The sequence below is a fragment of the Filicampus tigris genome, chromosome 11, assembly GCF_054856515.1.
Source record: "Filicampus tigris isolate MCC_2025a chromosome 11, RoL_Ftig_1.0, whole genome shotgun sequence".
Taxonomy (NCBI): Eukaryota; Metazoa; Chordata; class Actinopteri; order Syngnathiformes; family Syngnathidae; genus Filicampus; species Filicampus tigris.
The window spans coordinates 18,881,753-18,905,259 of NC_141227.1; the positions used below are offsets into that span (position 1 = coordinate 18,881,753).

Below are 23,507 nucleotides of genomic sequence, written 5' to 3' on the forward strand. Positions count from 1 at the left end.
TTCATAAAAACAGCTTTTAATGTCTTACAAAATATAACAATTGAGGACTGTCATAACACAAAAAATGGCTTGGGTCATATAAATAAAATGATTCATCCTCGCAAAACCCATTTTTTTAAAAAACACCAAAACTACTCGGCGCGTGTTTGAATTGGACATCAAACTGTTGACTTTATGTTGGATGTGTGTTGAAGTGGCTATGTGATTTCAAGAGACAGTCCATTCATCCGGCAATCCAGTCGAAACGGGGATGTCAGAAATGTTCCAGGACTGGTATCACAAAAGATACAAAGTAGACCCTCGTGGGACCGGAACGGCCCACGAATAGGAAAAAAATCGGCGAATAATGTCCGTTATAAATGCATTGAAAAAAAACTGAAAAAAATACATGGACAAACCTCGTTTTCCACGACAAAGTGGGTGGCTCTCCCGTCAAACAAACAAAATAAAACTGGGGACAGGGGGGAATCCGCGAAAAGGTGAACCCCGGGTGCCGAATGGTGAACGGCAAGTATGCGGGTTACTCTGTACAATTGTGCCTTGAGATTATGAGAATTTGTTCCGTGACTACACTTGTATCTCAAACCATCTTTCCTATACTATCCCCTTTCCAGCCACTCCCAAAAACATGTTTGTTTTCAAAAGAAAATGTGTATTTTACTGTATTAAAACACACAGTAGTAACCTTTGCTCTTCACATTACCTAAAATTGACAATGCGAGCACAAAACATGACTGTCCTAAATGGATTGTTCTTCCTTGTTATAATTCTTCGGGGCAGTTGGCATACGAGCTTAATGGGACATTATTGCCACCGCCTGAGATTGTCCGTCCACTGCAAGCGAACCAATGCAAATTGATAGTGGCTGCATGTTGTGAAGTGCGCTGCTGTTATTTAGCAGTGGTGTTCGTAAGTGCACTTTGTATCTCGGAACAAAAAAAGGATGAAGTGATGCCTTTCATCTTGAAAATCTCACAAGTCAAGGTGCTTGTATCTTAAAACACCACTAGAATTTCAAATCCAAACTCATTTTTGCCCCCCCCCCCCTCGAAGTGATTCCATTTGGGTGTATCACACTTTTCCAACCTTGTCTGCTACACCTTCATGAACTCCTGGAAGGAACCTTGCAGGACCCTGCACAGCTCCTTGAAAGGGGGTGGCTGCATGGGTTACTAGGAGACAAGATTCGGTGAATAGGGAGGGACATGGATGTTCTTATTGGCAACGATGTGCCAACATGCTGGTTGATTATCTGGCCTACTGAAGCGGACAACTTTTTTTTAACACCAGTCCTGAAACTTTTCTGACACACTTCGTAATAGACAATCAAAAATTTGCAATCACATCTTTCGGCAATTTAGAATCTTCAATACATGTTTTTTTTTTGTTCTTTTTGGGGATGTGGGAAGAAGTACCGTACCTGGAAAAAACCGACACAAGCAGGGGAGAAGATCAAAACTCCACACAGCAGAGATTCAAACCAAAAACCTAAGAACTGTGAGGCACACGTGCTAATGCGCTGTGAGCTAGTGGCACTCGCTTTGCAAAATGCCGTGCAATGACGTAGTGTAAACTTGCGAGAAGGTGTGTGAAGGAGTGAGGCTTCTTAAGAATGCCAACCGGCAGGAGTGTTGGGGGGCAGTGTTACCTGCTACTGAATGATAGCATAGCCATAGAACCGGAGGTCAAACAGAGTGCAATGACAAACACGAGGGAGTGAAAGAGGCACAGTGTGGCAATCAGGGAACTATCTATCGCAGCGACGCTGGCCTGATTCCAAACAATCTCTAGGGCTTGGAGTGCAACGGCTGGGAGGAAATAAAGGGAGTGTTTCAGCTTGGCGGAAAGTGACCCATTTGGAGCCCAAGCATCCTTGATGTGTCATCTGTGGTCCGCAGCAGGGTGCTCTGGGCCAGGCGAGGAGGTGGAGAGGAGCTGCTGGGTTGTTGTTGTTTTGTTTTTTTTGCTTCAATCAGTCAGTCTCATTTAGGCCACATGGTCGCCGCCACTCTTGGCCTCGTTCATGAATCCATTTGTTTGATACTAAAGAGTGGATGAGGACAAACAAACACAGTTTTACTTGTATTCATTCACAGCTTCAGCTTATTCACTTTAAGGAACTCACCCCACTTATTGCCCACCAAAACAGGGCAAGCAGCATGTCGCGTGCTGTAGTCGCCCTCCCCATTGGGAAAGAGATTGTACCAGAACACTGCAGTACCCTGAAGACCAAAAAAACATACATTTGCCACAAACAACACACATGATTAATAACCAGGCCTATTTTGACCCTAATCGCCCTTGTCGAACGTGCCTTTTCCTGACCAACCAATCAGGAGACAGAAAAACTATGACACTATTGTGGGCTGGCAAGCTGGCCCTTTGGAGGGCAAATTTGTTTTATGATGAGTTGAAGAAACAACCCCACAAGTACTGCTGATTCAAAATCTGAAGTCATGAGGCAGTTGCGATTCACTTGGCAACACCGAGGCTGGATAGACAAATCTAATATCAGCCAAGAGAAACGCTATGCAGTGAAGAGAAATTTAAATCACTGCTCTCTGCATTTTTAACTTCTTGTAATTGTTTTAGCTAATGTTTTGATTTGCTTTCTTTGTTTATTATAAAGGTTGATCGAATTGAATTGAATTAAATGGACGGTTGGGCATAAATTAATACAACATCATGGACGAGATATTAGAATTTATACTGTAAATGTAGCTCAGAGCTCCTGCTAGTGTTTAAGCCAGCAGTCAGGGCCTTGCTGGCCTCTGACACTTCAATCTATTTATTTCATTAAATGAAAGGGCAAAACACTAAAACATGCTTGCTTATGTTCAAGCGTTCAATATTCACAGTCAGAAATGGTAATGTAACCTTTTGGGGTGTAACTGACGCTCCGACATCTGGGAATACTGTGGCGCCCCCTGCTGGCACATCACTCATCTAGAACAGGAAAGGAACACTCAACTTTAGTGCTCCTTATTTTTTTCCATCACTCGTAAGTTGTTCATAAAAATAAATGATGCATCAGGCGGGTATTAGAATCAAGACTCACGTAGAAGAGCCACGTCGCAATGCGGTTGCCCGTTCCTAGCTCTTTGAAGGCGTCGGGCTCGTCTTTCTGCGGCGACACAAAGAGAGTTAGGTTTGGATTTATGCAGTTAAAAACATCCTGACGTCCAAGTGAATGCGTGTGTGGACATACCCTTCCAAAGTCAAAGTGAGGCTCGTACTGACCGCCAACACCATAGTTTGCAACCTGCCGAGACCATTGTGCAAGAACTCTTGATTTCTTTCAGGTTTAAGAGCATGTTCTAATGCAACCCGTTGCCATGTTTGCACACGGCGCTGAAGTCCTAGCGATATTATTTGGGGTTTACCTGCAGCTCTTCTGCTGTATCCATTTCCAAGCCGGTGAGATCCTCGATCCTCTGGTTAATCCTGTCGATTACGGGATCTTCATAGCCTGTGAGCCAAGCGCTGGAACAGAGCAGGGCCAGTTGAGAAAGAAGAAGAATTCCCAGCACGAAAGCGCTTGCGGGCGGTGGTAAACAAAATCACTAGGAACGAGCCAGCGGCGAGAGGTGTCATGCTGAAGGAAACGCAAAGCATAAATCAGCACAGAGGAGGACGCGCGAGGGGGAAAAAAAAAAGGCCCAAGATTCAGAATCTCCAATCAGCTCAGGGTTGGTGGGGGGGTTATAGTTTTGAGTCTGTAAGGGTTGAGACAAGATGTACACTATAACTAAATATTTCCGAAATAATTTCACATTTAAGGCGTTTGTGTGTGTGTGTAAGAAGGTACTAAGTCATTTGTATTTCCTCCATGAGTTTTTGTGTTATACTTTGGAAGTCAACAAGCTGTTCCCTAAATGTGTCTTGCCCAGTGAGTTCACCAAGCGGTCAAATTCACATTCCGCTCTGCATTCTTTGAACATGAAAGTTGATTCCCAGAAACATATTGAGACACGGAATTTTGCGCTTGCACATAATGTGCACTCAATTTGACAAAATTGCAAATTTGAGGGGTTGCAAGCAGGCTGCTTTTTGTGACTTCCACAACTAAGAGATTTTTATAGTGGAAAAACAGTGAAGTGATTTTTTTTTTAAAAAGTGTAGAAATTGGGCAGTGAATACACTTCACAATAATACATAAATAATGAACAGATGAAAAGTAAGATAGCATTTAATTGGCCTAGGCTGACCTCCAAATCACTCCACACTATTTAGCTTTTTCCATTAATGGGAAACTATAAATAGAGCAAGTTTATACCATGTTTAATTGTCTATGCTTTCTATCTATCTATCTATCTCCAGCCTTTGGACTTTCTGGCTTGACTTGCTGATTTGGAGGCTGAGGAAGCATAGCAGAACTGCAGCAGCTGTAACGAGCACATGAAAGAATGCAGCAGAGTAGAGATTCATTCCCACAAGTACAACAGAAGAAAAATTCATTCTGTGCTCGACCTTGAATATTCTAGCCAAAAATGTCATTGGCCAAAACTACTCCGCAGTGCCACGAATAGAAGCAGCCTGAGAGAACAGTTGTGACAATGCGATAGTCTCAGATAGGCGGCATTGAGATTTTTTTCATTTTTAACCAAGCTTCGAATGAAGAGTTGGTCTGACCTGTTACCCCTTACCTCTTGGAGACTCTGTATAGGGCTGTAGTAAGCTTCCCAGTTTGGGGGTCATGCACTGTGGCTCGCCTTAACTACGGGAGTTCCCGCCGCAAGGTGGATGTAAGAGAAACAATACACCAGCGGACAGTAGAGAGGAGGAAGAGGAGGAGGAAGGAGGGAGAGAAAGAGAAAAGCAGAAACAGTCACTAGATGTCAATGTTACTGCTTAAAAATAGCCCTGAGAGTATGTTTCATGAGGCATGACTTGCACTTTCCACTGAACATCCATTTTGCCTCTGAAACAGCTCCGGGCTCATGAAAAAAAGCAACTATGTTAATATCAACTATAGCAGAAAAAAAAAAAAGAGGAGGAAGAGGGGGAGAGGAGGAATGCCGCTTCCTCCATCTGCGCTCTTCCCTCAGTTTTGATCAACCCTGGATGAAACTTACCTTTTACTGATCCTGTACGACGCAGTCTCCAGCACTCCCGTGGTGGGGTTGGAGATGGTAGCCCTGCGCAGCTGTGAAGCCAGGCAGAGGATTTACCACACACACATGCTCATGTGTGTGTGCGCGTGTCTAGCTCGACTCTCCCTGTCATGTATCCTATTGAGGCCACGAACTCAGCTATTTTGCTTTGGCCTTGTTTTAAAGGAGCCATATTATGTAAATCTGCCATGTTTTGATAGCACATTATCATAAGGTCTAACATTTTAAGGTCTTTAAACACACTTTTAAAATCCATTGAGAGAGAGCAAGAGCAACGGGTAACAAAAATATTGTATAAGCAGTGTAACAGAGTACAATTCCTCTCTGTTTACAGTAAACAAATCCTCTTTCCCCCCTAAACTAGCAAACTTAAAATCTCCCAGTATACTGTATATCAATAATCGCGTTCAAAGATGAACATTATAAAATGAACCTCAGCTATTGCTTTTCGTAGGCGAAAAAAGCAGGATTACAGTGGATGAGATTCAATAATTTTGCTGATGTACCTGTTCTTTCAAATTTCTCTCTCACATCTAGTGTTCGACATTGGAATTACACCCAATATAAACGAGAGTTGGACCAAAATAGAGTGGTTAACTTCCCCATATTGTGATCCTTCTGGAGCGCACACTTTATCCACTAGGTGGCATTATAATACAAACATACAAGCACTAACAAGGAAGAGTTTCACAACTTAATGACTCTGTAAAGTTAGTTGAGGGTTTTTTTTTTTTGCCATAAATAATTGCAGTGGCATGCAAAGCAGGGGCCGAGCATCTAATTGAGTTGGGGGCATCCACAGGAAATCCCCGCACCTGCCGGGCAATAGACTCAGACGCTTGTCCGGTTGCACCCAATCCACCCATCAAGCAATGACAAGCTACAATACTATTTTTTTTTTTTCTAATTGGGGCAATCACCCTTCAAAATTGCATAGATAAGGGCAAAAAAACTGAATCCTCAGTTTCAAGTATGACATGTACAGTTGGTGCTACCGTACAGTAAATGGCATAAAACAAAGCGACAATAAAACAAGCACACTTTTGAGACTAAAATGACTTACCCTAGGCTTCGCCAGCTCTTTGACCCTCTCAATTTCTTTGTCAGAGATGATGTTGAGGAAGCGGACAATGTACGGGCTGTCCCACTCATCTTGCTGCTTGACCGGTCCCAGCAGATAGAAGGGGTTGCGATTGTTGTCATAGTAACGGCAGAACAGTCGGCTTTCCCTACGGGAAGTCTTTGAAGTGAAGAAAAACAAACACGCAACGAGGAGCTCGAAACAAAGATGTCTTTCGAAATATTTGCATATTTTTGTAATCGAAAAATCCTTCTCACCATTTTGATGCCCTCGCCGCGACACAGCATTTCGTACTTCTTCCTCTCGGGCATCAGAGTGAAGGTATTCCTGTCCTTCTTTTGCTTCTTCTTGACTGGCGACTCTTTCTTCTCAGGCTCCTTCTCAATCGCAGTTTCCTCTTTTTTCGCCTTCCTCTGCTTCTCCAGCTGGAACTCAAAGTACTTCACATTGCCTTTGGCCCGCTGATGTTCTGGATCTGAATGTCGTGGGGACAAAAAAAAAAGGAAGCCAACTGCAACTGCTATCAAATAAAGACATCTTAAACTGTGCTGTAATTATATAACTGAGTAGCATTTTTCTCAAATCAGACCAAGCATTTGGTTTACTTGTTAAAAACTACTTAGCAAGTAAAATGGGACTTTTTGGTGTAGAATAATATAGAATCTTGACAAACAAAACTGTAGTCCACCAGCCACATCAGTTTTATTCGGATGGCATTTTCATAGAGGGACTAACCGAGTTCAAGGAGCCTCTTGGTGTACCCCAGGGCGCGCTCCAACTCCCCTTGCTGGTAGATGGCATAACTGAGGTAGTCCAGCACGGTGACCTTATCCACAGTGGACTCTTCACCATCGTCTAGCTGCCTCAGGGCCTGTGCCATCCACAGCTCCGTGTGGTAGTAGTCAACATCCGTGTAGGCGATTTTGCCCAGCTCGTAACAGTCCTCTGCTGTCATGAGAGTCTTGTGCTTCACTCCTGATGTGCACACAGGGTTATTGACATTAATACAAACAAGCACATACAGTATAGACAAAAAAATATGTGGTGTGTTTATATTAAAGTGAACTCTTTCTTTTGTTCTCAGGATAAAGCAATAATATAATGCTTTGTCACCATCTTGTGGCATATTGGTGCTAAGAAAATATGATGAAGTACAGTGAGTAGCTTCATTTACAATTGTAGATTAAAGTCATTTTTTGTTGCCATTTCGTGAGATCTATAAGCAATTATAAACCTTTTTAGGTGGGTGTTAATTAGAAATATGGATTATTTTGATGATGTTGCTGATTTCGATATCTGGCAGAATAAAATTCCTATAACTGATTAATCAAAAAAATACATTATGAATAAAATAATGTCTTTTTTGGTCCCTTTGTCCTTCAGTATTTTTTTACCTTTACAATAGAGAGAAAGTAAAACCGGCAGATTTTTTCATTCATATTTCTTGTTGGGGGAAATGTTTAATATCATTATCTTTGTCTTATGTTGTCATGTGTTGATATGTGGGGAAAAAAAAGCAGAAAAAAACCAACAGCCAATTTTGCTCATTTTAAAAGAGCCGATATTGGCCCATTAATTGGTCAGGCCCTAATTAAAACCCATATGAATGTCTTTAAATTGTGGGGGGGGGGGGGCATAATATTTTTCCTTTAAGTATATAGTTTGCCCACAGTAAATTCTGACTTCATGAATGTGTGTGCATACCAGGCAGGTTCCCTGTGGAGATGGTGTTGGCATCCAGTTTGTATGTGTCTTGTAATCGGAGGAGAGCTTTGGCTGCGCCAGTCTGGTCGTCATCTGTCGGGAAGTACCGCCTCTGGATGGTCAGGTTGGAAATAAAACCTGATAGGACGGACAGGAAATGATGTAGCACATGAAAGCGAGTAAAGGCTAAGAAGTGAGATCAGCGTTATTATTTGCGAACCATCCGTGGTGTCGCTGAGGACGAGGCTCTCCAGATCCCCCCACTCGGTGTTGAGCCTCTTCATCAGCTTAAAGGCATTGACCGGATGCCCCAGGAAGCCCTCGGGGTCTTGTGTAGCTGCGGTCGTCAAAGATTCCAGTTTATCAGCCCACCTGCCAAAGAATGCAAGTTAGCTTTACACTTGGAAGATGTTGCGACGGGGTCGTTGACCCACTGACTTTTTGACCCGCTCCAACTTGTCCTCCTCAGCTTGGATGTAATCCTTGAGTGATGTGACGAGGTCTTTCTCGGTGAACAACAGATCTGTCATTTGACCTGAGGAACACATGCACGACATTAACACACATCATTGACATGCATGGCGTCTAATGTTAGAAAAATAAGACCCTTTACCTATTGAGGTGAAAAAGTCATGGGCTGAGAGCGACGGCTGACAGCTCAGCATCAGGAAACACCAACATGGCAGCACCTTCCTGTTGAGAGATGGATTCAAAAAGACATTAAAAATAAAAAAAAAAGAATCATTGAGGATGAGGTGTCATCGCTCCCCGCCAGGGGATTCTGCTGTTTCCAAGCTTCCACTTTAACGCACAATAAGTCTTCTGTCTCCAAAACATCACAAGGTCATTGGTCATTGGACCTGGCAGGAGGGCCAGGAGTGCTGTTTTTCCCACCTCTTGTGTGATATGATGTGGCGCTAAGGATGAGTTCCTTTCTGGGGCAGGTTTTGACAGGCTCAATTTTTCAAATTCCAAATGGATTTTGATACAAAATGTGCACCATGAAATAATGAAGGCCTCGGCCTCGTTGTTCAGGCAGGTGCATCGATCATATGCGAGGTGAAGAAACAAGTTGCGAACAATTATTTTATCTCTCTGAATTGCATTATGGCTAGGCAATGGTAAATATTGAACAGGTTTAACATTTACAACTGACAGTCCCAAGTAGATTGGGGAGAAGAAACAAAACACTTAACACATTGCAACCACAAGATAATCAATAAATCCATAATTTTTTAGAGACATCCAATAATCTGGCCTTTGCTGACTTTGATTGCAAGGGAGAGAAAATGCTGAAATTCAGCCAATTGTCTGTGTACATTTACACTACTTTAAAAAAAAAAAAATGGAATGTAAAAAAATGCCTTATATTCTGCAGTTGTGTAACCAAAGCTATGTGTCTCAAGGTTTGTTTTGGCCAAGTCTAAACAGGTAGCTGTTTCAGAGAAACCAAAGGCCAGGCATGTGTGGTGACTGCCAAATTTCCTGGAGGTGTGAAAGTGAATGGCTGACTGACTCTCAACATGTCGGGCCTGGGATTTCCTGCAGTTGACCACTTGGCCAATGGCAGTTCCGACTGACTGCATGTGACCCTCACAAAATAAGCACAACCGTTGATGCGGAAATTATCTCAACCAGTCACACTGTGTCACTGTGTGAGACAAAGGAAAACTGTAGTTAGCAGCACATATTTTGGATAGAAACACATAAATACAGACTTTGGATTGGAACATGTTGTAAAAGACACTCTCAGAATACTCTAAAGATTATTCTGGTAGCATCACAGAAGCAGGTTCAGACAGGTTCTGCCACATGGACAAGCTGCCAGAGAAAATAAAACCTCATGTGGCTTTGCAATTTAGGTCAGTGGCAGGGCAAAATGAAAACAGAGCTGCATGCTTTTTATACCTTGTAGGAAACGCAGGAAACAACTGACCACCCGTTTCACCTCTGTTACCAAAAAACTGACATTAGTTTTACGTTTTCCAGAAAAGACCATAGCAGAGGTTGGAACCCTGAACCTCAAAAGTGTGAGGAAGACATGCTAACCACTATTTAACAGTGATGCCTATATAACACAATGGAATACTAGCTAATACAAGTAGCGTATTTACCATAAAATTCTCAAATTTTGTACAAATTTGGTGGCTATTCTTCTAAACGGCCAAGTATGGTTACAAATTGTAATAATTTTTGGAATAATGCTTGGAAATTCATTTTAATAACTGCAATTGCAAATCAGACATTGGAGAAAGAAGCTTCTGGACACAAAGCAAGAAAACATACATCTTGAATCTCAAGAGGATGTACTCGACAGACAAAACGTTAATATTATTGTTGTTTGTGTCTCAATCTTTGAATGTTCGCTACAGAAAGAAGAAACAAATCTCAGATCTTGAATCTGAGATTTGTGCCCTCTGCAACTAGAATATGGTAATTTCGTATCTTATCTCTGTTCTCTGTTTGGAACTGACTCCATGTTCATTTGTACTTGGACAGCTACAGCATCAAATACTGAATAAAATCAAGACATTTTTAAGTGTGTTTTCATCAGAAAAAAAGGCTGCACATACATTTTTAAAAAGTCACGGTGAAAGTACTTCTCTCATCAAACTCATTAAATTAAACAACTTCGACGCAATAATGGACTATTTCTCGTCAGCTGTTCATTCTGTTTTGTGACTAAAGCAAAAAAAAGAAAAGAAAAAGTGTCCTCCAGCGTCTCCTTGGGATAGCTTCTCGTATTTGAAAGTGAATAGAAGAGGACTGCCACGTCTTCGCCCCTCCCCGCCGGAGAGACTAGGAGCCTTGCCGGATAAACATGACCGATTGCAAGTGCCACACTTCAACAAATACGCATTAAAACGAGGGAGTAACTTTTAAATTGACCCAGCACTTTGGTTACCGGGCCAATTTTGCTTCCCTTGCGAGGAAACCGTAATAAGACGGGTGTTAGCTTTTAGCATCAGCTAGCATTCAAGCTCAACGATGACACATGACACGAAGATATAAATGACTCGGCTACGTAACTTTAAATGACATTTTAAGACGTTTGTGGTGACGAATAAAATGCTTCTGACTGGCTGAATAGTTTTTTTTATTATATATGAATTATGAAGTAGCGCACTGCGTAGCATAGGAAATTCAATGGCCGTGGCAGTCCACGTTGTCTAGGTTACCACATTATGCACGGACACGTAACATAATTGTTCTTTTTTACGTGAAACTTGGTTTTGTCATTCAAAAGCGCCTCGTTTAAAAAAAAGACGACGTTTAACATACTTTCAGGCTAGCTATCCTCGCCTAGCTTAAAAGCACGTAGAGCTGTACAGTGAAAGTACGTAATTGGCTCTGGTAAACAAACTAGTATGGCAGTCGTGCAAAGTGTCATTAGTGAGAATATTTACCTGAAAAAATGCATCGTGGTTGTAGAAAAAGTGTCCCAGTGTTCGGTAGGCTCGGTGGTGCAGTCAGGAGAGCGAAGGTAGATGGAGAAAGTCAAGAGTGGTGTCGGTGGTTCTATCTGACGAGATGTCCCGACGTACTATTGGACATATCCTTCTTTTTGTGGGTGGACAAGTCAAGACCTAAAAGGACTACGTGCAGACTCTCACATGCTTCCCAGCCTCCTCAGCTTTTGCAAGGGGGGGCCGTCGTTTCAAATCTTCGGGGGAGGTGTCATGCATGCAGCGACAGATGAGTACCACTTTGGGTTTTTGAAATAGTAGAGAAATTGTACCATGCCACATGTTAAAAACTTGACTGGCCAAAAAAGTGTTAGATTATGTTTTTGTATACTTTGTAAATCATTAATAATATTTTTCCCCACACTGTTTGGAAATCCAGACTTCCTATTTCTCCCACATTCCAGAAAAATCCCTGCAAACCGAAACGTGTCTGGTGGGAGGGAATTCCTTGCTAAATTCAACAGGGTGGAGTTATGTGCGTGCGTGTGCGCGCGCGCAAGAGTGTAAACTGTGAGGATGACTTCAGTGTGTTTTGGATGCTATAAAACGTAAGCAGCTTCTGGCACGACTACCACACGTAAATATTAGAGTAGTTTTGGTGAGTCATCAATTAGGCTATTTACAGAAGTCACTTTAGTTCGGCTGCACAGCCGATTTGTGTTTGCCTCACAGTCAAGATTGAGGTTCTGAGTTTGAATCTCAGCTCAAGTGCTCCTGTGTTGAGTGTGCGTGGATTTTGTCCAGGTACTCAGGCTTCTTCTCATGGCCCCAAAAACATGCATGTTAGGTTCATTAAAGATTCTAAACCAGAAGTGTGAATGGTTCTTTGTCTAATGAGACCTGTGACTGGCTGGCGACTAGTCTAGGGTGTGCCTCGCCCCTGCTCAAAGTCAGCTGGGAAGGAAGGAGTAGGGAACTAATTAAAGGGTGGATTAAGTCAGAAAAATCCACACTGAAGGCCCAAGTACCAAATGCACGATGCGCTTCTGCTTCAGGGGCATTGGATTTTAGAGGTTCCAATGTAATTGTCATCGGTTGGGGCTTTTGAGGACCCAAGGCAGGAGTGCTGTCAAAACAAAAAAATAATAATATAAGACATAATATAAGAGAAAAAAGGTCGTTTGTACGTAAATGTCAAATGAACTGATTCTATCCTTTCCAGTTCCTGTCTTTGTATTATTATAATACGTATAGGTACATTAGCCAAGACAAATGTATATATGGCGCCTCAAAACGTATTAAAACCAGGAGTTGCCGTTTTTGTGTCGGTCGCCAGGTGTACGAGTGTTAATCGGCAAGCGTATTTTATTCGCAAATGTCAGCTATGTTCGACGACGTCCGGTGTGCCGTGGCCCTCAAGATCATTATTGTAGACTTTAAATTACCCAGATGTGTAAATGAGTGTGAATGCATCTTGTGCCACTCTAAAACATTTGGGTCGAAAATGGACCGGCACAACATTTTGAGTTATTCATTGGACGCAACAAAACAACCACCAAAATGTTATTTTCAAATTTGACCCAGCTGTTTTTAGAGTGCACTGAGATTGACTGGCGACCACTCCAGTATCTTGTGCATGTACCTGTTGCAAACGGGTGTCAAAAACAAGACCATTTTTTTCTACTCTCCCGCCTTAGTTGTACATCAGTGAAGTCAGAGGGGAAAAAATCTATAATGACATTGAGCTAGACAGGAGATTTGACTTCGCCTTATCTGTGTTTAAAAATGTATCATTAAACACATACTCGACATAATCCACAGATGGTGTCACTTTCTCTGTTCCATCAGTTATAGAGACACTTAATGAATGTCTAGTCGCAATTGTTTATTTAATGAGGGGAGGACAAACAAAGCTGGACCAAAGTCCATCTGGACAATTCAAGTGCTCGCCGACGAGGTGAAAGAAGCAGCAGACCATGTCAGAAGGGAGGCACTTTCTGTCCACTGAAAAGGCTTCATCAGAGCATTTCTTAGTATATTTCTAATTTCTACTATCACAGTCTGCAAGTGAAATGTGACTTCAGGAGGACTGCCAGATGGTGAGTCAACTACCTTCGCCTCAATTGATTGGTCCATCTGTTTTTGCACTTAACCATTTCGAATGGAATAAATAAGACGGTTAAACAATGCCTCACGTTAGATGCCAGAGGTTAACTGTAAATACAAAATGGTTAAGCAGGAGCAATCTCTGTGCTTGTCTTTTGTTTTGTGAGACTTTCTTTCTCCTTTCCCACCTCTGACTGTAGATAAGAACGCACCACATTAATGGTTGACGACCTTACGCAGAATGCCAGCGTGCCTCTTGTCTGAAAGGTAATCCCGTGTGCTTGTACATATACTGTATCTTTACGTTCCTTTTGTTTTAATGTATTTATCACCTGGCTAAACTGTAGTGTTTATTACGTCAATTTGTTTTACTAATTTGCTAGCTTGTGCATTTAATATTAGCGTTACGCGACGGAGATGCTAGCTCGTGCATTTAATATTAGCGTTACGCGACGGAGACAACTTGGCTTCTGGGGGGTCCTTGCGTTTGGACCTGGCGGCGGCCCGGTGGTTGGGGACCCCTGCTGGTGGGTACATCACAAACAGTTGGACCTTGGAGAACAAAAATTGACCATACAGGACCTCTTTTTTCTGAAATTGTACTGACCATTCTAATATCTTGTGCACTGACTGTACATGTATTCATTACACTGCTTAACGTAGCAGACCTTTTGTTCATGAACTGCTGTATTTGTTCATGTGTGTTGTGGAAGGTGGAGGAGTTGGAGATGGTGCACCTCCACTGTGAGGACCCTCTCCTCCAATCGTGCCCTGAAGCCCCTGGCGCCCACCCTCTGCGCGGCAGTCGTCTTCCTGTACGGCTTGGCCGACAAGCTCCGCTCGTTTGTAGCCGGCGTCTTCCTCCCCCAGTACCACTACCCGTACGTGGCGGCCCTCTGCTTTGGACAGGTCGGTAACTGACGTCATCTTGCAAACTATTTGTGCATGTCAGGGTTAACTTGTTACTGTACATGTCGATGAAGGCTGTTGAATGATTGTCTATTTGCTGTGCTGCCAAGGGACAATGTTGGTCCTGTGTTTAACGGAATACTTCAAAGTCACCGCATGCACGTGAAAGGCCGACCAAAGGTTGATGCAAATGACTAAGTTCTGTGAAGGACAATCACTGGAGCGAACCTTGAGCGGTGTAAAGGGTGAGAAGTAACTGTGGATGGTATGTAGGCAAACAAAATGTGTGCGGCATTCAGTAGCACGAATACCACCCTCAAGGTTGAAGTGTTAACAAACGTGAATGCAAAATGTGGCGTGTCATATTTGGAGCATGTTCGTTTGTCTGTCCATGATGAAAAGAACACTAAGAATTAGTGTATAATATGTTAAAGGGGAAATATTATAGGAAAAGAAACATTAAATCATCATGCACAACCTGTTTAATTCTTTACATTCTATTTAATTGTGTTATTACTTTGTGTTTTAAATAAGTAAAATATTATAGAGTGCTATTTTCAGAATTCAAAACATTACATTTTTTTGGTGGTGCGGGGGCTCTATAATGGATTATTAGCACTAAATGAGAAGTGTATAAAGTGCTGCCTCTAACTTTACGGGTACTTGTTCTTTTCCACAATCTTGGCTCCGCTTCCGCAAATAGAAACTTGCTTGCCGCGTTAAACCCCCTAGCGCTGCTCTCAGTTGTCATGGTAATGAAAGCTGTACTCGGGTAGGTTGACCAGTGGCTCGTTTCCATAAAACAGGACATTGCTTGATTGGTAGTATTCATTTGACCGAAAAGGTTTCTGAAACTTTCTGCGATATGTTGTAAATTACGTTTCAGTTCAAAACTAAAGTTTGGTAATGACGTTGTAATTCGCATCACACTCCCGCTGAGACTGTGATTGTTAAAGTTCAAACGTCATTATTCGACGCGCCAGCTGCCGGGTTCCCATTTATGGTTTGGCTCGGTGCTCCATTAAACACGCCATCTGTGAATATCGATTGTGCTTCTTTAATTAAGCAAAAGAAGGAAACAAAAAGTTGTCAGTGTGGTGCTGTGCAGTTCTACACAACTGCAAACTTTAACCACACCTACACGCCCAAATGAGCATGACTGTGTTATCTTTTTACAGGGGTGACTTTTGAATTGCATTACAGTAAAATGTGCAGGTGTACCTGACAGTTTATGTTTTCCAGGTCCTGGTGTCGGTGTTCTTCTTCAATCTCCTCCACGTCCTGGGAGTGGCGCCAGTGAGGCGATACAGTCGTCCACTGGCAGAGCGCCTCTTGGTGCCGTCCATCTGCAGCAGCGTCCACGCCGCGCTCGCCATGTGGGCCGAGGCCAGCAGCTCGTATGCGGGCCTCTTCCCGCTCGCCCTGCGGCCGCTGCCTCTCATCACGGTGGGCCTGAGCTTTGTGCTGAAGGTGACAGCGCCACCATCTGGCCACACCACTGTCATCGTGTCCATTCTGACCGGATCGTCTCTGGTCTTCACAGGTAATGTAATTTTTTCAACTGCACAGAAAATGAGTCAACATTTTGTTTGAATGTGGGACTAGGAAAACAAAAGGCAAAATCCCTAGATTTGAACCGAGAACCTCTCGACCCTAAGGCAGACTGAGGTGATAATGGATAACAGCACGTCAGGGTACAGTTAAGGTGGACCGAGCCCTGCTGAAAATTGTGAAAACCCATGAATAATTGAACCATGTGAAATGAATTTTTGATTGTGTAAAAGCAAAGCACTTAAAATGGAGAGGATCATAAGCACCAAACACTATGCCTCCATGTACACAGTCATGAACCCATGTTATATAAATAGCTGTATCCAGTAAAGTTATTCAACTACAAACAAACCACCTTCACATGGGGCGCATGAATCGTGTTAGCTTGCAAACTAGCCCGAATAACACGACAACAGAAACTGATATGACATCACACAAGGGAAAACAAATGATCCATTACTTAAGTACATTGTATACCAGAAAATTAATGTCACCACTTCAGTACAGCAAATCTCAGATACTTAAAGTGGAAGTCAACCCAAACATATTTTTTTCAAGAATATGTTCTGTGCAAGCCCACTATTGTTGAATGAAACAAGGCATTCTGATCAATATTGTGTTTGTGGAATCCACTAGTTTTTAGCCATCCCGGGGACGGCCATGTTGTCACTTCTGTCAATTGAAAATGGCATCACAACTACTCATGGCTTAGGTAACGACCAATCACGGCTGACCTGGTTTCTGAAGCTGACAAAATGGCCGCCCCCTGAGATGGCTAAAAACGGGTGGATTTTGCTGCTTAACCCATATTCCACAAACGCAATATTAATCAGAATGCCGTGTTTCAACTACTGGGCCTGCTGGGAACATATTCTTGAAAAAAATATGTTTGGGTTGATTTCCGCTTTAAGACTTTTACTCAAATAATATTGTACAAGGTGGCTAATTTTGATAGAAGTTATTTTCTGTTACGATTCTTCTACTCAAGCATCACTTTCAGATAGTTTACACAAGACTGCTTTTTGGTTACCTCTTGCAGCCTGGCGGGATCTATCAATAGTGGAGCCTCTGGAGTACATATACGCGCCTCTGGCCGTCATCCTCCTCGGCCTCTCCCTGACTTGGTTGTCTAAAGTATCCGAGGCCGAACACCGCCGCCTCCCACCTGGCGACCAGTCGTCCGCTTTGGACATCTACTACACTTTGCTGGTGAATCAGTGCTGGCTACTGGGCCTCCTGTGGGCGCTGCACCCGGACGGTCCGCTGTTGGCGCTGAGCAGGGCCAGCTGGCACAGCCTGCTCTTCCACGGTTACTTGTTCGCCATCCTTCTGCTGGGGATGCTCCTCAATTTTGCAGTCATTATGTCGGCGCTGTGCATCTCACCGCTGGCTGCGGCGCTGTTGCACTCGGCCTGGCAACTGGTGCACCCCTTTGTACAGCTGCTGTGGCCTTAGACTGACATTTTTTTCAGTATTATTTAATATTTATTACCTCAAGTCTATGAGATTATATTCCTACCATCTTTGCTGCTGTGGTGGGCTGTACCTGGGCCTTCAGTGAGGACTATCCTGACTTCATCCACCTCTTTGTAACACCACCATCACATCACAATTATAGAAACCATTAACACTATACAAAAGCATTATAACAGCACAATCTAGGTTAAGTCCATCATCTCGAACAGTTGTGAAAATCAATATTTTTTTTTAATGACAAAACCATTGGAAAATGAAATATATCATACCCATAAGAGACGCTTATTACTAAATGTATTGATGTGTGCAGATCGCTACAGATATGTTTTGCTCGTGGAAGCGGGCTGTAACGGGGTTTGTTCTGACCAATCAGAGAGCGGAAAAATGCTGACATCGTTGAGAGCCAAAACTTTGGAAAAAATATTCAAATTGCTGTCATATATGAAGGTCATGGTAGGTCATGGAAGGTCATATGGTGTTTAGGTCAGCACTGAACAGCCACTGACAAAGGAACATGTTAAAACATTTCTTGAATTTTACATGCATGAAACCTATTCAAAGCCAAGGCACTTTAATTGCAAAAATATTTATTGTTTTACTGCATGCCAGATGTAAGTAGTATCTACAGTGATTTCTACACATTCTCTCATTAAAAAGTCAACATCAGAACGGTGTAGTCATTCACCATACTTTGATGTATTTCACATACTGTTATATAATCAATGCAGATACATCAAGAGAGGCCAAAGATCTTGATTTTTCCTTTCACTTTGAGTAACGACAGTTTCCTCAGTCATTAGGGGCTCGCCGCCCGCTATGAGCGGTCCGAGTTTGGGGGGAGGTGAACCCCGAGACTCTGCAGCAGGTTGGAGGCAGGTCCGGCAAGCCCTTCCTGGCAGCTGAGGGACTCCATAAGGTTGGTGACCAGGTTGAAGTCCACGTCAAGAGGCTGGATCTTCTCCGCATCCTCGGCCGCTGCGGCTGGGCTCGGGAGGCCCTCTGTGGCGGGTGGAGATGTCTGCGGAAAGGACAAGAGGTTTTCATCGGTTTGTGCAGTTACTTATGCAACTTCAATCTACCCATCCATCCATGTTCTTACCGTCTGATTAAAACTCTGCCCGATATGTGTGTTCAACAGCTCCAGGTCCATCTGGTCCATGTATCCTCTAAGTGTGTCCAAAGCCTCCATCCCATTCATCTCTGCAGGACCAGAGGGCCCCTCTTCTATGTCTTCATTGTCCTCCCCAACTCCTTCCAACTCATCTTCAGAAAAATCATCCGAATCTAGCGTTTCTTCCTCACTTGCGCCTGAAAGAAAAAAAAAGAAGACAGATTCAAGTAAAGTAAACAGGCAATTTCAAACAAACATCAACGTACCTAATATTTGTTCCATTTCTTTGACGAGAGTTGGTATGTTGTAGGAAAAAGGTTTATTGCAACAGTCCCTGCGATAAAAGAATATAATATTTAATCCATTATCTCAGTGATTCTCAAAAAAAAACAAAAAAAACTTGGCTTTCCAAGGACCACCATCATGACTTGATCAACATTGAAATAGTAGCCCTAAAGTGTGAATGTGCTATAAGTGTGCAAGGCAGACTTTATTCAGTTAAATGAAAAAAATAATAAAAAATGCTTAAAAACAAACAGCTCTTTAACATTTAGTGCAAATGTTTTGAACTTAAAAGTTAAAGGGGAAGTCAACCCAAACATATTTCTTTTAGAATATTTTCTATGCAGGTCCACTAGTCCAAACACGGCATTTGATTAATATTGCATTTGTGGAATATGAGAAATTCACCTGTTTTTAGCTAGCTCAAGGGACAGCCATTTTGTCACTTCTGTCGACCGAAGATGACATCGTAGTTGCTCAGGGCTCAGATAGCAACCAATCATCGCTCAGCTTCAGGAAACAGGTCAGGCTGTGATTGGTCGTTATCTGAACCCTGAGCGACTTCGATGTCATCTTCAGTCGACAGAAGTGACAAAATGGCCGCCCCCTGTGATGGCTAAAAGTGGGTGCATTTTGCTGCTTAACTTATATTCCCCAAGCGGAATATTAATCAGAATGCTGTATTTGAACTAGTGGGACTGCATAGAACATACGCTGGAAAAAAAATATGTTTGGGTTGACTTCTGCTTTAAGTACAAGTGAAGTGTACTTAGGAAATTATTCTTTTGCGTGCCACTAGAGGGAGCACATGTATCAACAACACTTGCGAATCATTGCATTCGCTGACATTTGTCAGAAGCGGGTCTCACCACGGCAACTCAGCCCCCAGGTACGATGACTTGGCATTGAGGAACTGCTTCATCTTCTGGCTGACCCCTACCAAACTGTAACCAACCTCCTCTCCTTCTTCGCTGTACTGCGTCTCTCTGGTGTCTTCTGTTTCCGTAGGCTGAGGACATTTGGCTGTTGTGGGGTCCGATCTGGCCCCGGACCTTTCTTCAAGCATGCGCTCCAAATCCTGGGCGGTGACATTCAACCAGTTGTCACCTAAAGGTGCCCATGAAGAAACATTGTTATCACCTGATCGTAAGTTAGAAGCCACTTGCTTGGTGGCTCCGCCCTAGCTCCGCCTTTGAATATCATAATAATGACTGCCGGAGTCGCCATTGGCTGAGCAGTATTTGGGACAGAGTGTCTAGTAACTCACTTGGATGAGACTAGGGTCACCCTCTCAAATGGGCTCACTTCAACAAGATAAATAGGGTGTCTTAGGGTGTATAATTCTTGATCTTTGGGATGTTTTGACAAGGGCACGTAACAAACATGTTATTCAGACACCAGGGAACGGTGAAATTGTGGAGGAAAAAAAAGCACATTGTGTGCCATTGAGATGCAATGCCAGTTTGGTGTTGCACTCACTGTCCTCTTGGGGGAGCTGTGACTCTTGTTTCCTCAACTCCTCCACGTTGATGGGACCACAGGAGCTCAGCAGTTGAAGAATCTCCTCTCCTGGAGTTATGTCACTGCAAGACATGTCAGCTCAAGATCAAATTTCTAACTTTTCTAACACTTTACAGCTTAAATTACACATGAGAAATATTTTACTGTAGCATTACAACTCGATTGATGGAGTATTATTGAACGAGCTTTGGCATTGCCCCTTGTGCCGGTTATAATGGCTAATTTTCAAAATGACCAAACTTTGCAATGCACCACCCACATTCAGCAAATAAAATATTAGTAATTTATGATCACTGATCTGTCTGTGATACCCGTTTCTGATTTGGTCTTATGTTGGAAAATTCTTTAGAACAGTAGTGCTAGATGAAAGAATTACTGCTTCGGTACAGTTCAGTTGTATTTAACTTTGACTCCTATGTTGGAAGAATAATAAAAACAGTGATTCCAAGCGGGCCTAATTCAGCTTCTTGAAAGTATAGGAAGCAGTAATAAAAAGTGTTATAAATGTTCTCACCTGAATTTTGAGGCCACCGACTGTTTAAAGAAGTTTTCTGCCGATGTCATCAGCTGTCTGCAACGTGCCGAACCCTCAATCTCTTCCTGCGTTTGAAGACAAAAGCATAAATATCTTCACGGCTGACACCTGCATTAATGTAGGCAATTAAAAAGCCAAACTAACCCGGAAGTAACCATTGCTCTTCAGACTTTGCAGGAACCCTTTCCACTGAGGGTTACAACTGACCGAGGAGTCGCCCTCCGAAGACGGCAGCAAGCACTTGGAGCACAAGATCTCGAAGCCATGAGCCTAGGACACGAAGACGGTACCACACACAGTGGTTAACTTTTATCCCCGGTGATATCAGAGAGTCATACAATATCCACGTACTGAATTAACAATATTGTCTCACCAGCTTCATGCCAAGCTCATGCGCTTTGTACCGGGGGTCCGAGCGCGCAGGCAAGGTGAAGCCGCTCCTCCTGTCTGGGACGAACTGTTGCTGCTGTAGCTGAGCGTACAAGCACCGAGTGAACGTCACCTGGAAGAACACGCGGCATCTCAATGTTAAAAGCTGGCAGGTACCACCGTGAAATCACGCAGGGTATTTGCGTACCGAGGTTAAGACCCGCGTGTCAGCAGGGAAGTTCTTGAAATTTCGGCACGCTTGGAGGTCGACAGGGTCCCGCAGGTAAAAGGCGGACACGACAGGGGCCACCAAGTCGGGCCGCTGCGCCAAAACCGTGGCCACACCCGCCGGTACGAAGCAGTGGGCGCGGTGCTGGCTGGCTCCAATCTTCTCTGGATACCTAAACATGCCCAATTTGAGCCATTTTCCCCATCAAAGTCAGTATATCAATTATCTTGTGTTGAGGAGTGTGTTAAGTGATTTTGAGATATAACACTTGTGACCATCTGCCCTGACCGTTTTCCAAACAGATCTGGGTAGGAACTAAAATCCCTCTGAACACACCTCAAACTAAAGGATAATTGCTCATCATAATCTTTCGCAGGCATCCAATAATTGGGACGGCTCAAATTAGGCCCGATTATTGTATGTGTGTACCCCACTTAAAGAGCTAATCCTTCTCTGAGAGTGCTCTAATCCCCTTTATTCATTATCTAAATGATCTCCGAACAACAGAGCCAGCTGTGTCATTTTGGTCTCTCCTCTGTGAAGGACACAGCTGTTCTTGTATATGTGCATGGAGCATGTGACAATTTAAGCACCTAAATCAAGAGGATCTCATGTCATCTGCGGGAATTGCTCCTAAACAAACATATACACTGTTTTGGCCTGAGCAGATGAAAATATCACAGGTTGATTTGGGACGGACTAGACGTTTGTGTCCTCTCACCCCTCCAGCCGCTTATCCAGGGCCGAAATAATCTTGGGGCTTGCCCGGCATGCTTCTGGCTGTGAGGAGAGTAGCGCGAGAGCTTGTTGAAGACTTGGGACCACATCCTTCGGGATCCCTGTTGGCTTGGAACGTGAAGGGCAGGGAAGGAGATGCAACGTACCACGGTAGATGAACACCTGACAAAAATAAAACAATGAGTGCAACTGTTTATATGTCAGGTTGTTTATAGTGTCATTGTAACTGAGCATTTTTATGAGTCTGAGCATGAAAAGTATAGCCGTACAGTATCCGCACATGGAAACAGTTTTACATTTTGTGAAAAATCCCCAATATGTGTCATTTAATATAACATGTATCTGTATGTGCATTGTAAATGCTGCACTTGAACGCACCTCATCCCAAACACTTACCCTGTTCTCGCTGGTGTCTGGATCCAACCATTTAGGGAGATGATCTGCTACTTCAATTAGAAGAAATTCACCATCGTTGTCCTCAACTCTGCCCAAGATAAGCAGATGACTTAAAACAGCACAGGAATACGATAATAAGTAAAATGGCAAAAAATGTGTTTCCCCACCTTGCAACAAGCTGCGGAAAAGCATCTGTAATTTGCTTCAGAAGGTAAACAATAAACCACTCATCCTCCACGTTGTCGCCAAACTGAGTGCTACCACCGATATGAGCCGGAACGCCCCCTAAACATAACGTAGAATATATGATTAGTGTGTAGCAGTGTGGACTACAAATCGTGGATGGATAGCAGTCCTACCTTTCTCAGGAAAATACTTGATGTTAAAAGGCTGATTCTGCCAGATGTACTGCATGGACAAAGGCGCTATTTTTGCAAGGATCTCCTCCACAAGACGCGAGAGCTGTTCCTCGGTGTGTTGTACCGTAGAACCGACCGGCTGCGTCAGAAAGAGTTTGTACTGGACTGCATCTTCGTGAATCACTCTCTGGAGAAAATCCATTGCTTGCTACAGTGTAATTGAATCCCTGTGGGGCAATGTTGGAAAGTAATTCATAAGTGCAATGTGAAAATTTCACCACTCATACAATAAGTTATCAACCTTACCTTGACTTATTTGTAAGCCGTTATTTAATGTAGATAACCTAATGACTATTGCTAAGTTTATTTGCGCCACTTTCACGCCACTTCTCCCATTCCTTTTTGTCAGGCGTCCTATCCCTAAATATCCTCGACTTGCCGAAAAGAAAAGTTCCTACAATGTTACCAAGTGACCTAAATTATTTATTGTTGCACTTTAAATTGCTAATGTATCAGATTTATATTATAATTCTAATCACATTTAAAGGCCTTTTAAGAGCGTTATATTTTCCAAATCAAGTAACAGTAAAAAAAAAATAATCTACCAGCGGCACACGGA

General features: G+C 43.0%; 3 protein-coding genes across 7 annotated transcripts; 1 reads left to right on the forward strand and 2 right to left on the reverse strand.

The window, feature by feature from the left end:
• p4ha1b (prolyl 4-hydroxylase, alpha polypeptide I b) lies at positions 1-11,598 on the reverse strand. 4 transcript variants are annotated; one of them, XM_086044491.1, is made up of 16 exons: positions 11,307-11,594; positions 8,513-8,592; positions 8,338-8,434; positions 8,120-8,271; positions 7,900-8,037; positions 6,931-7,170; positions 6,453-6,670; positions 6,178-6,354; positions 5,076-5,146; positions 4,647-4,712; positions 3,384-3,483; positions 3,209-3,262; positions 3,059-3,124; positions 2,878-2,946; positions 2,126-2,222; positions 1-2,043 (listed from the first exon to the last, which is right to left on the reverse strand). In XM_086044491.1, the coding sequence occupies exons 1-16, from the start codon at positions 11,318-11,320 to the stop codon at positions 1,973-1,975; spliced, it is 1,710 nt and encodes a 569-aa protein (XP_085900617.1). In that variant the 5' UTR covers positions 11,321-11,594; the 3' UTR covers positions 1-1,972. The 4 variants fall into 4 exon arrangements, with proteins under 4 accessions (XP_085900617.1, XP_085900616.1, XP_085900615.1 ...); XM_086044490.1 differs by lacking the exon at positions 5,076-5,146 and having other exon boundaries at positions 4,647-4,717; positions 11,307-11,592; XM_086044489.1 differs by lacking the exon at positions 4,647-4,712 and having other exon boundaries at positions 11,307-11,592.
• LOC147140032 (uncharacterized) lies at positions 10,628-18,017 on the forward strand. 2 transcript variants are annotated; one of them, XM_086044492.1, is made up of 5 exons: positions 10,629-13,405; positions 13,613-13,679; positions 14,126-14,321; positions 15,564-15,864; positions 16,912-18,017. In XM_086044492.1, exons 2-5 carry the CDS (start codon positions 13,654-13,656, stop codon positions 17,325-17,327), a joined length of 939 nt encoding a protein of 312 aa, XP_085900618.1. In that variant the 5' UTR covers positions 10,629-13,405; positions 13,613-13,653; the 3' UTR covers positions 17,328-18,017. The 2 variants fall into 2 exon arrangements, with proteins under 2 accessions (XP_085900619.1, XP_085900618.1); XM_086044493.1 differs by having other exon boundaries at positions 10,628-13,679.
• Positions 17,937-23,358, reverse strand: ecd (ecdysoneless homolog (Drosophila)). The gene is made up of 14 exons (XM_086044487.1): positions 23,195-23,358; positions 22,889-23,115; positions 22,697-22,814; positions 22,530-22,617; positions 22,117-22,295; positions 21,375-21,567; positions 21,171-21,299; positions 20,942-21,067; positions 20,777-20,862; positions 20,221-20,324; positions 19,611-19,848; positions 18,726-18,793; positions 18,448-18,656; positions 17,937-18,366 (listed from the first exon to the last, which is right to left on the reverse strand). The coding sequence occupies exons 2-14, from the start codon at positions 23,088-23,090 to the stop codon at positions 18,163-18,165; spliced, it is 1,944 nt and encodes a 647-aa protein (XP_085900613.1). The 5' UTR covers positions 23,091-23,115; positions 23,195-23,358; the 3' UTR covers positions 17,937-18,162.
• Positions 23,359-23,507: the final 149 nt, after the last annotated feature.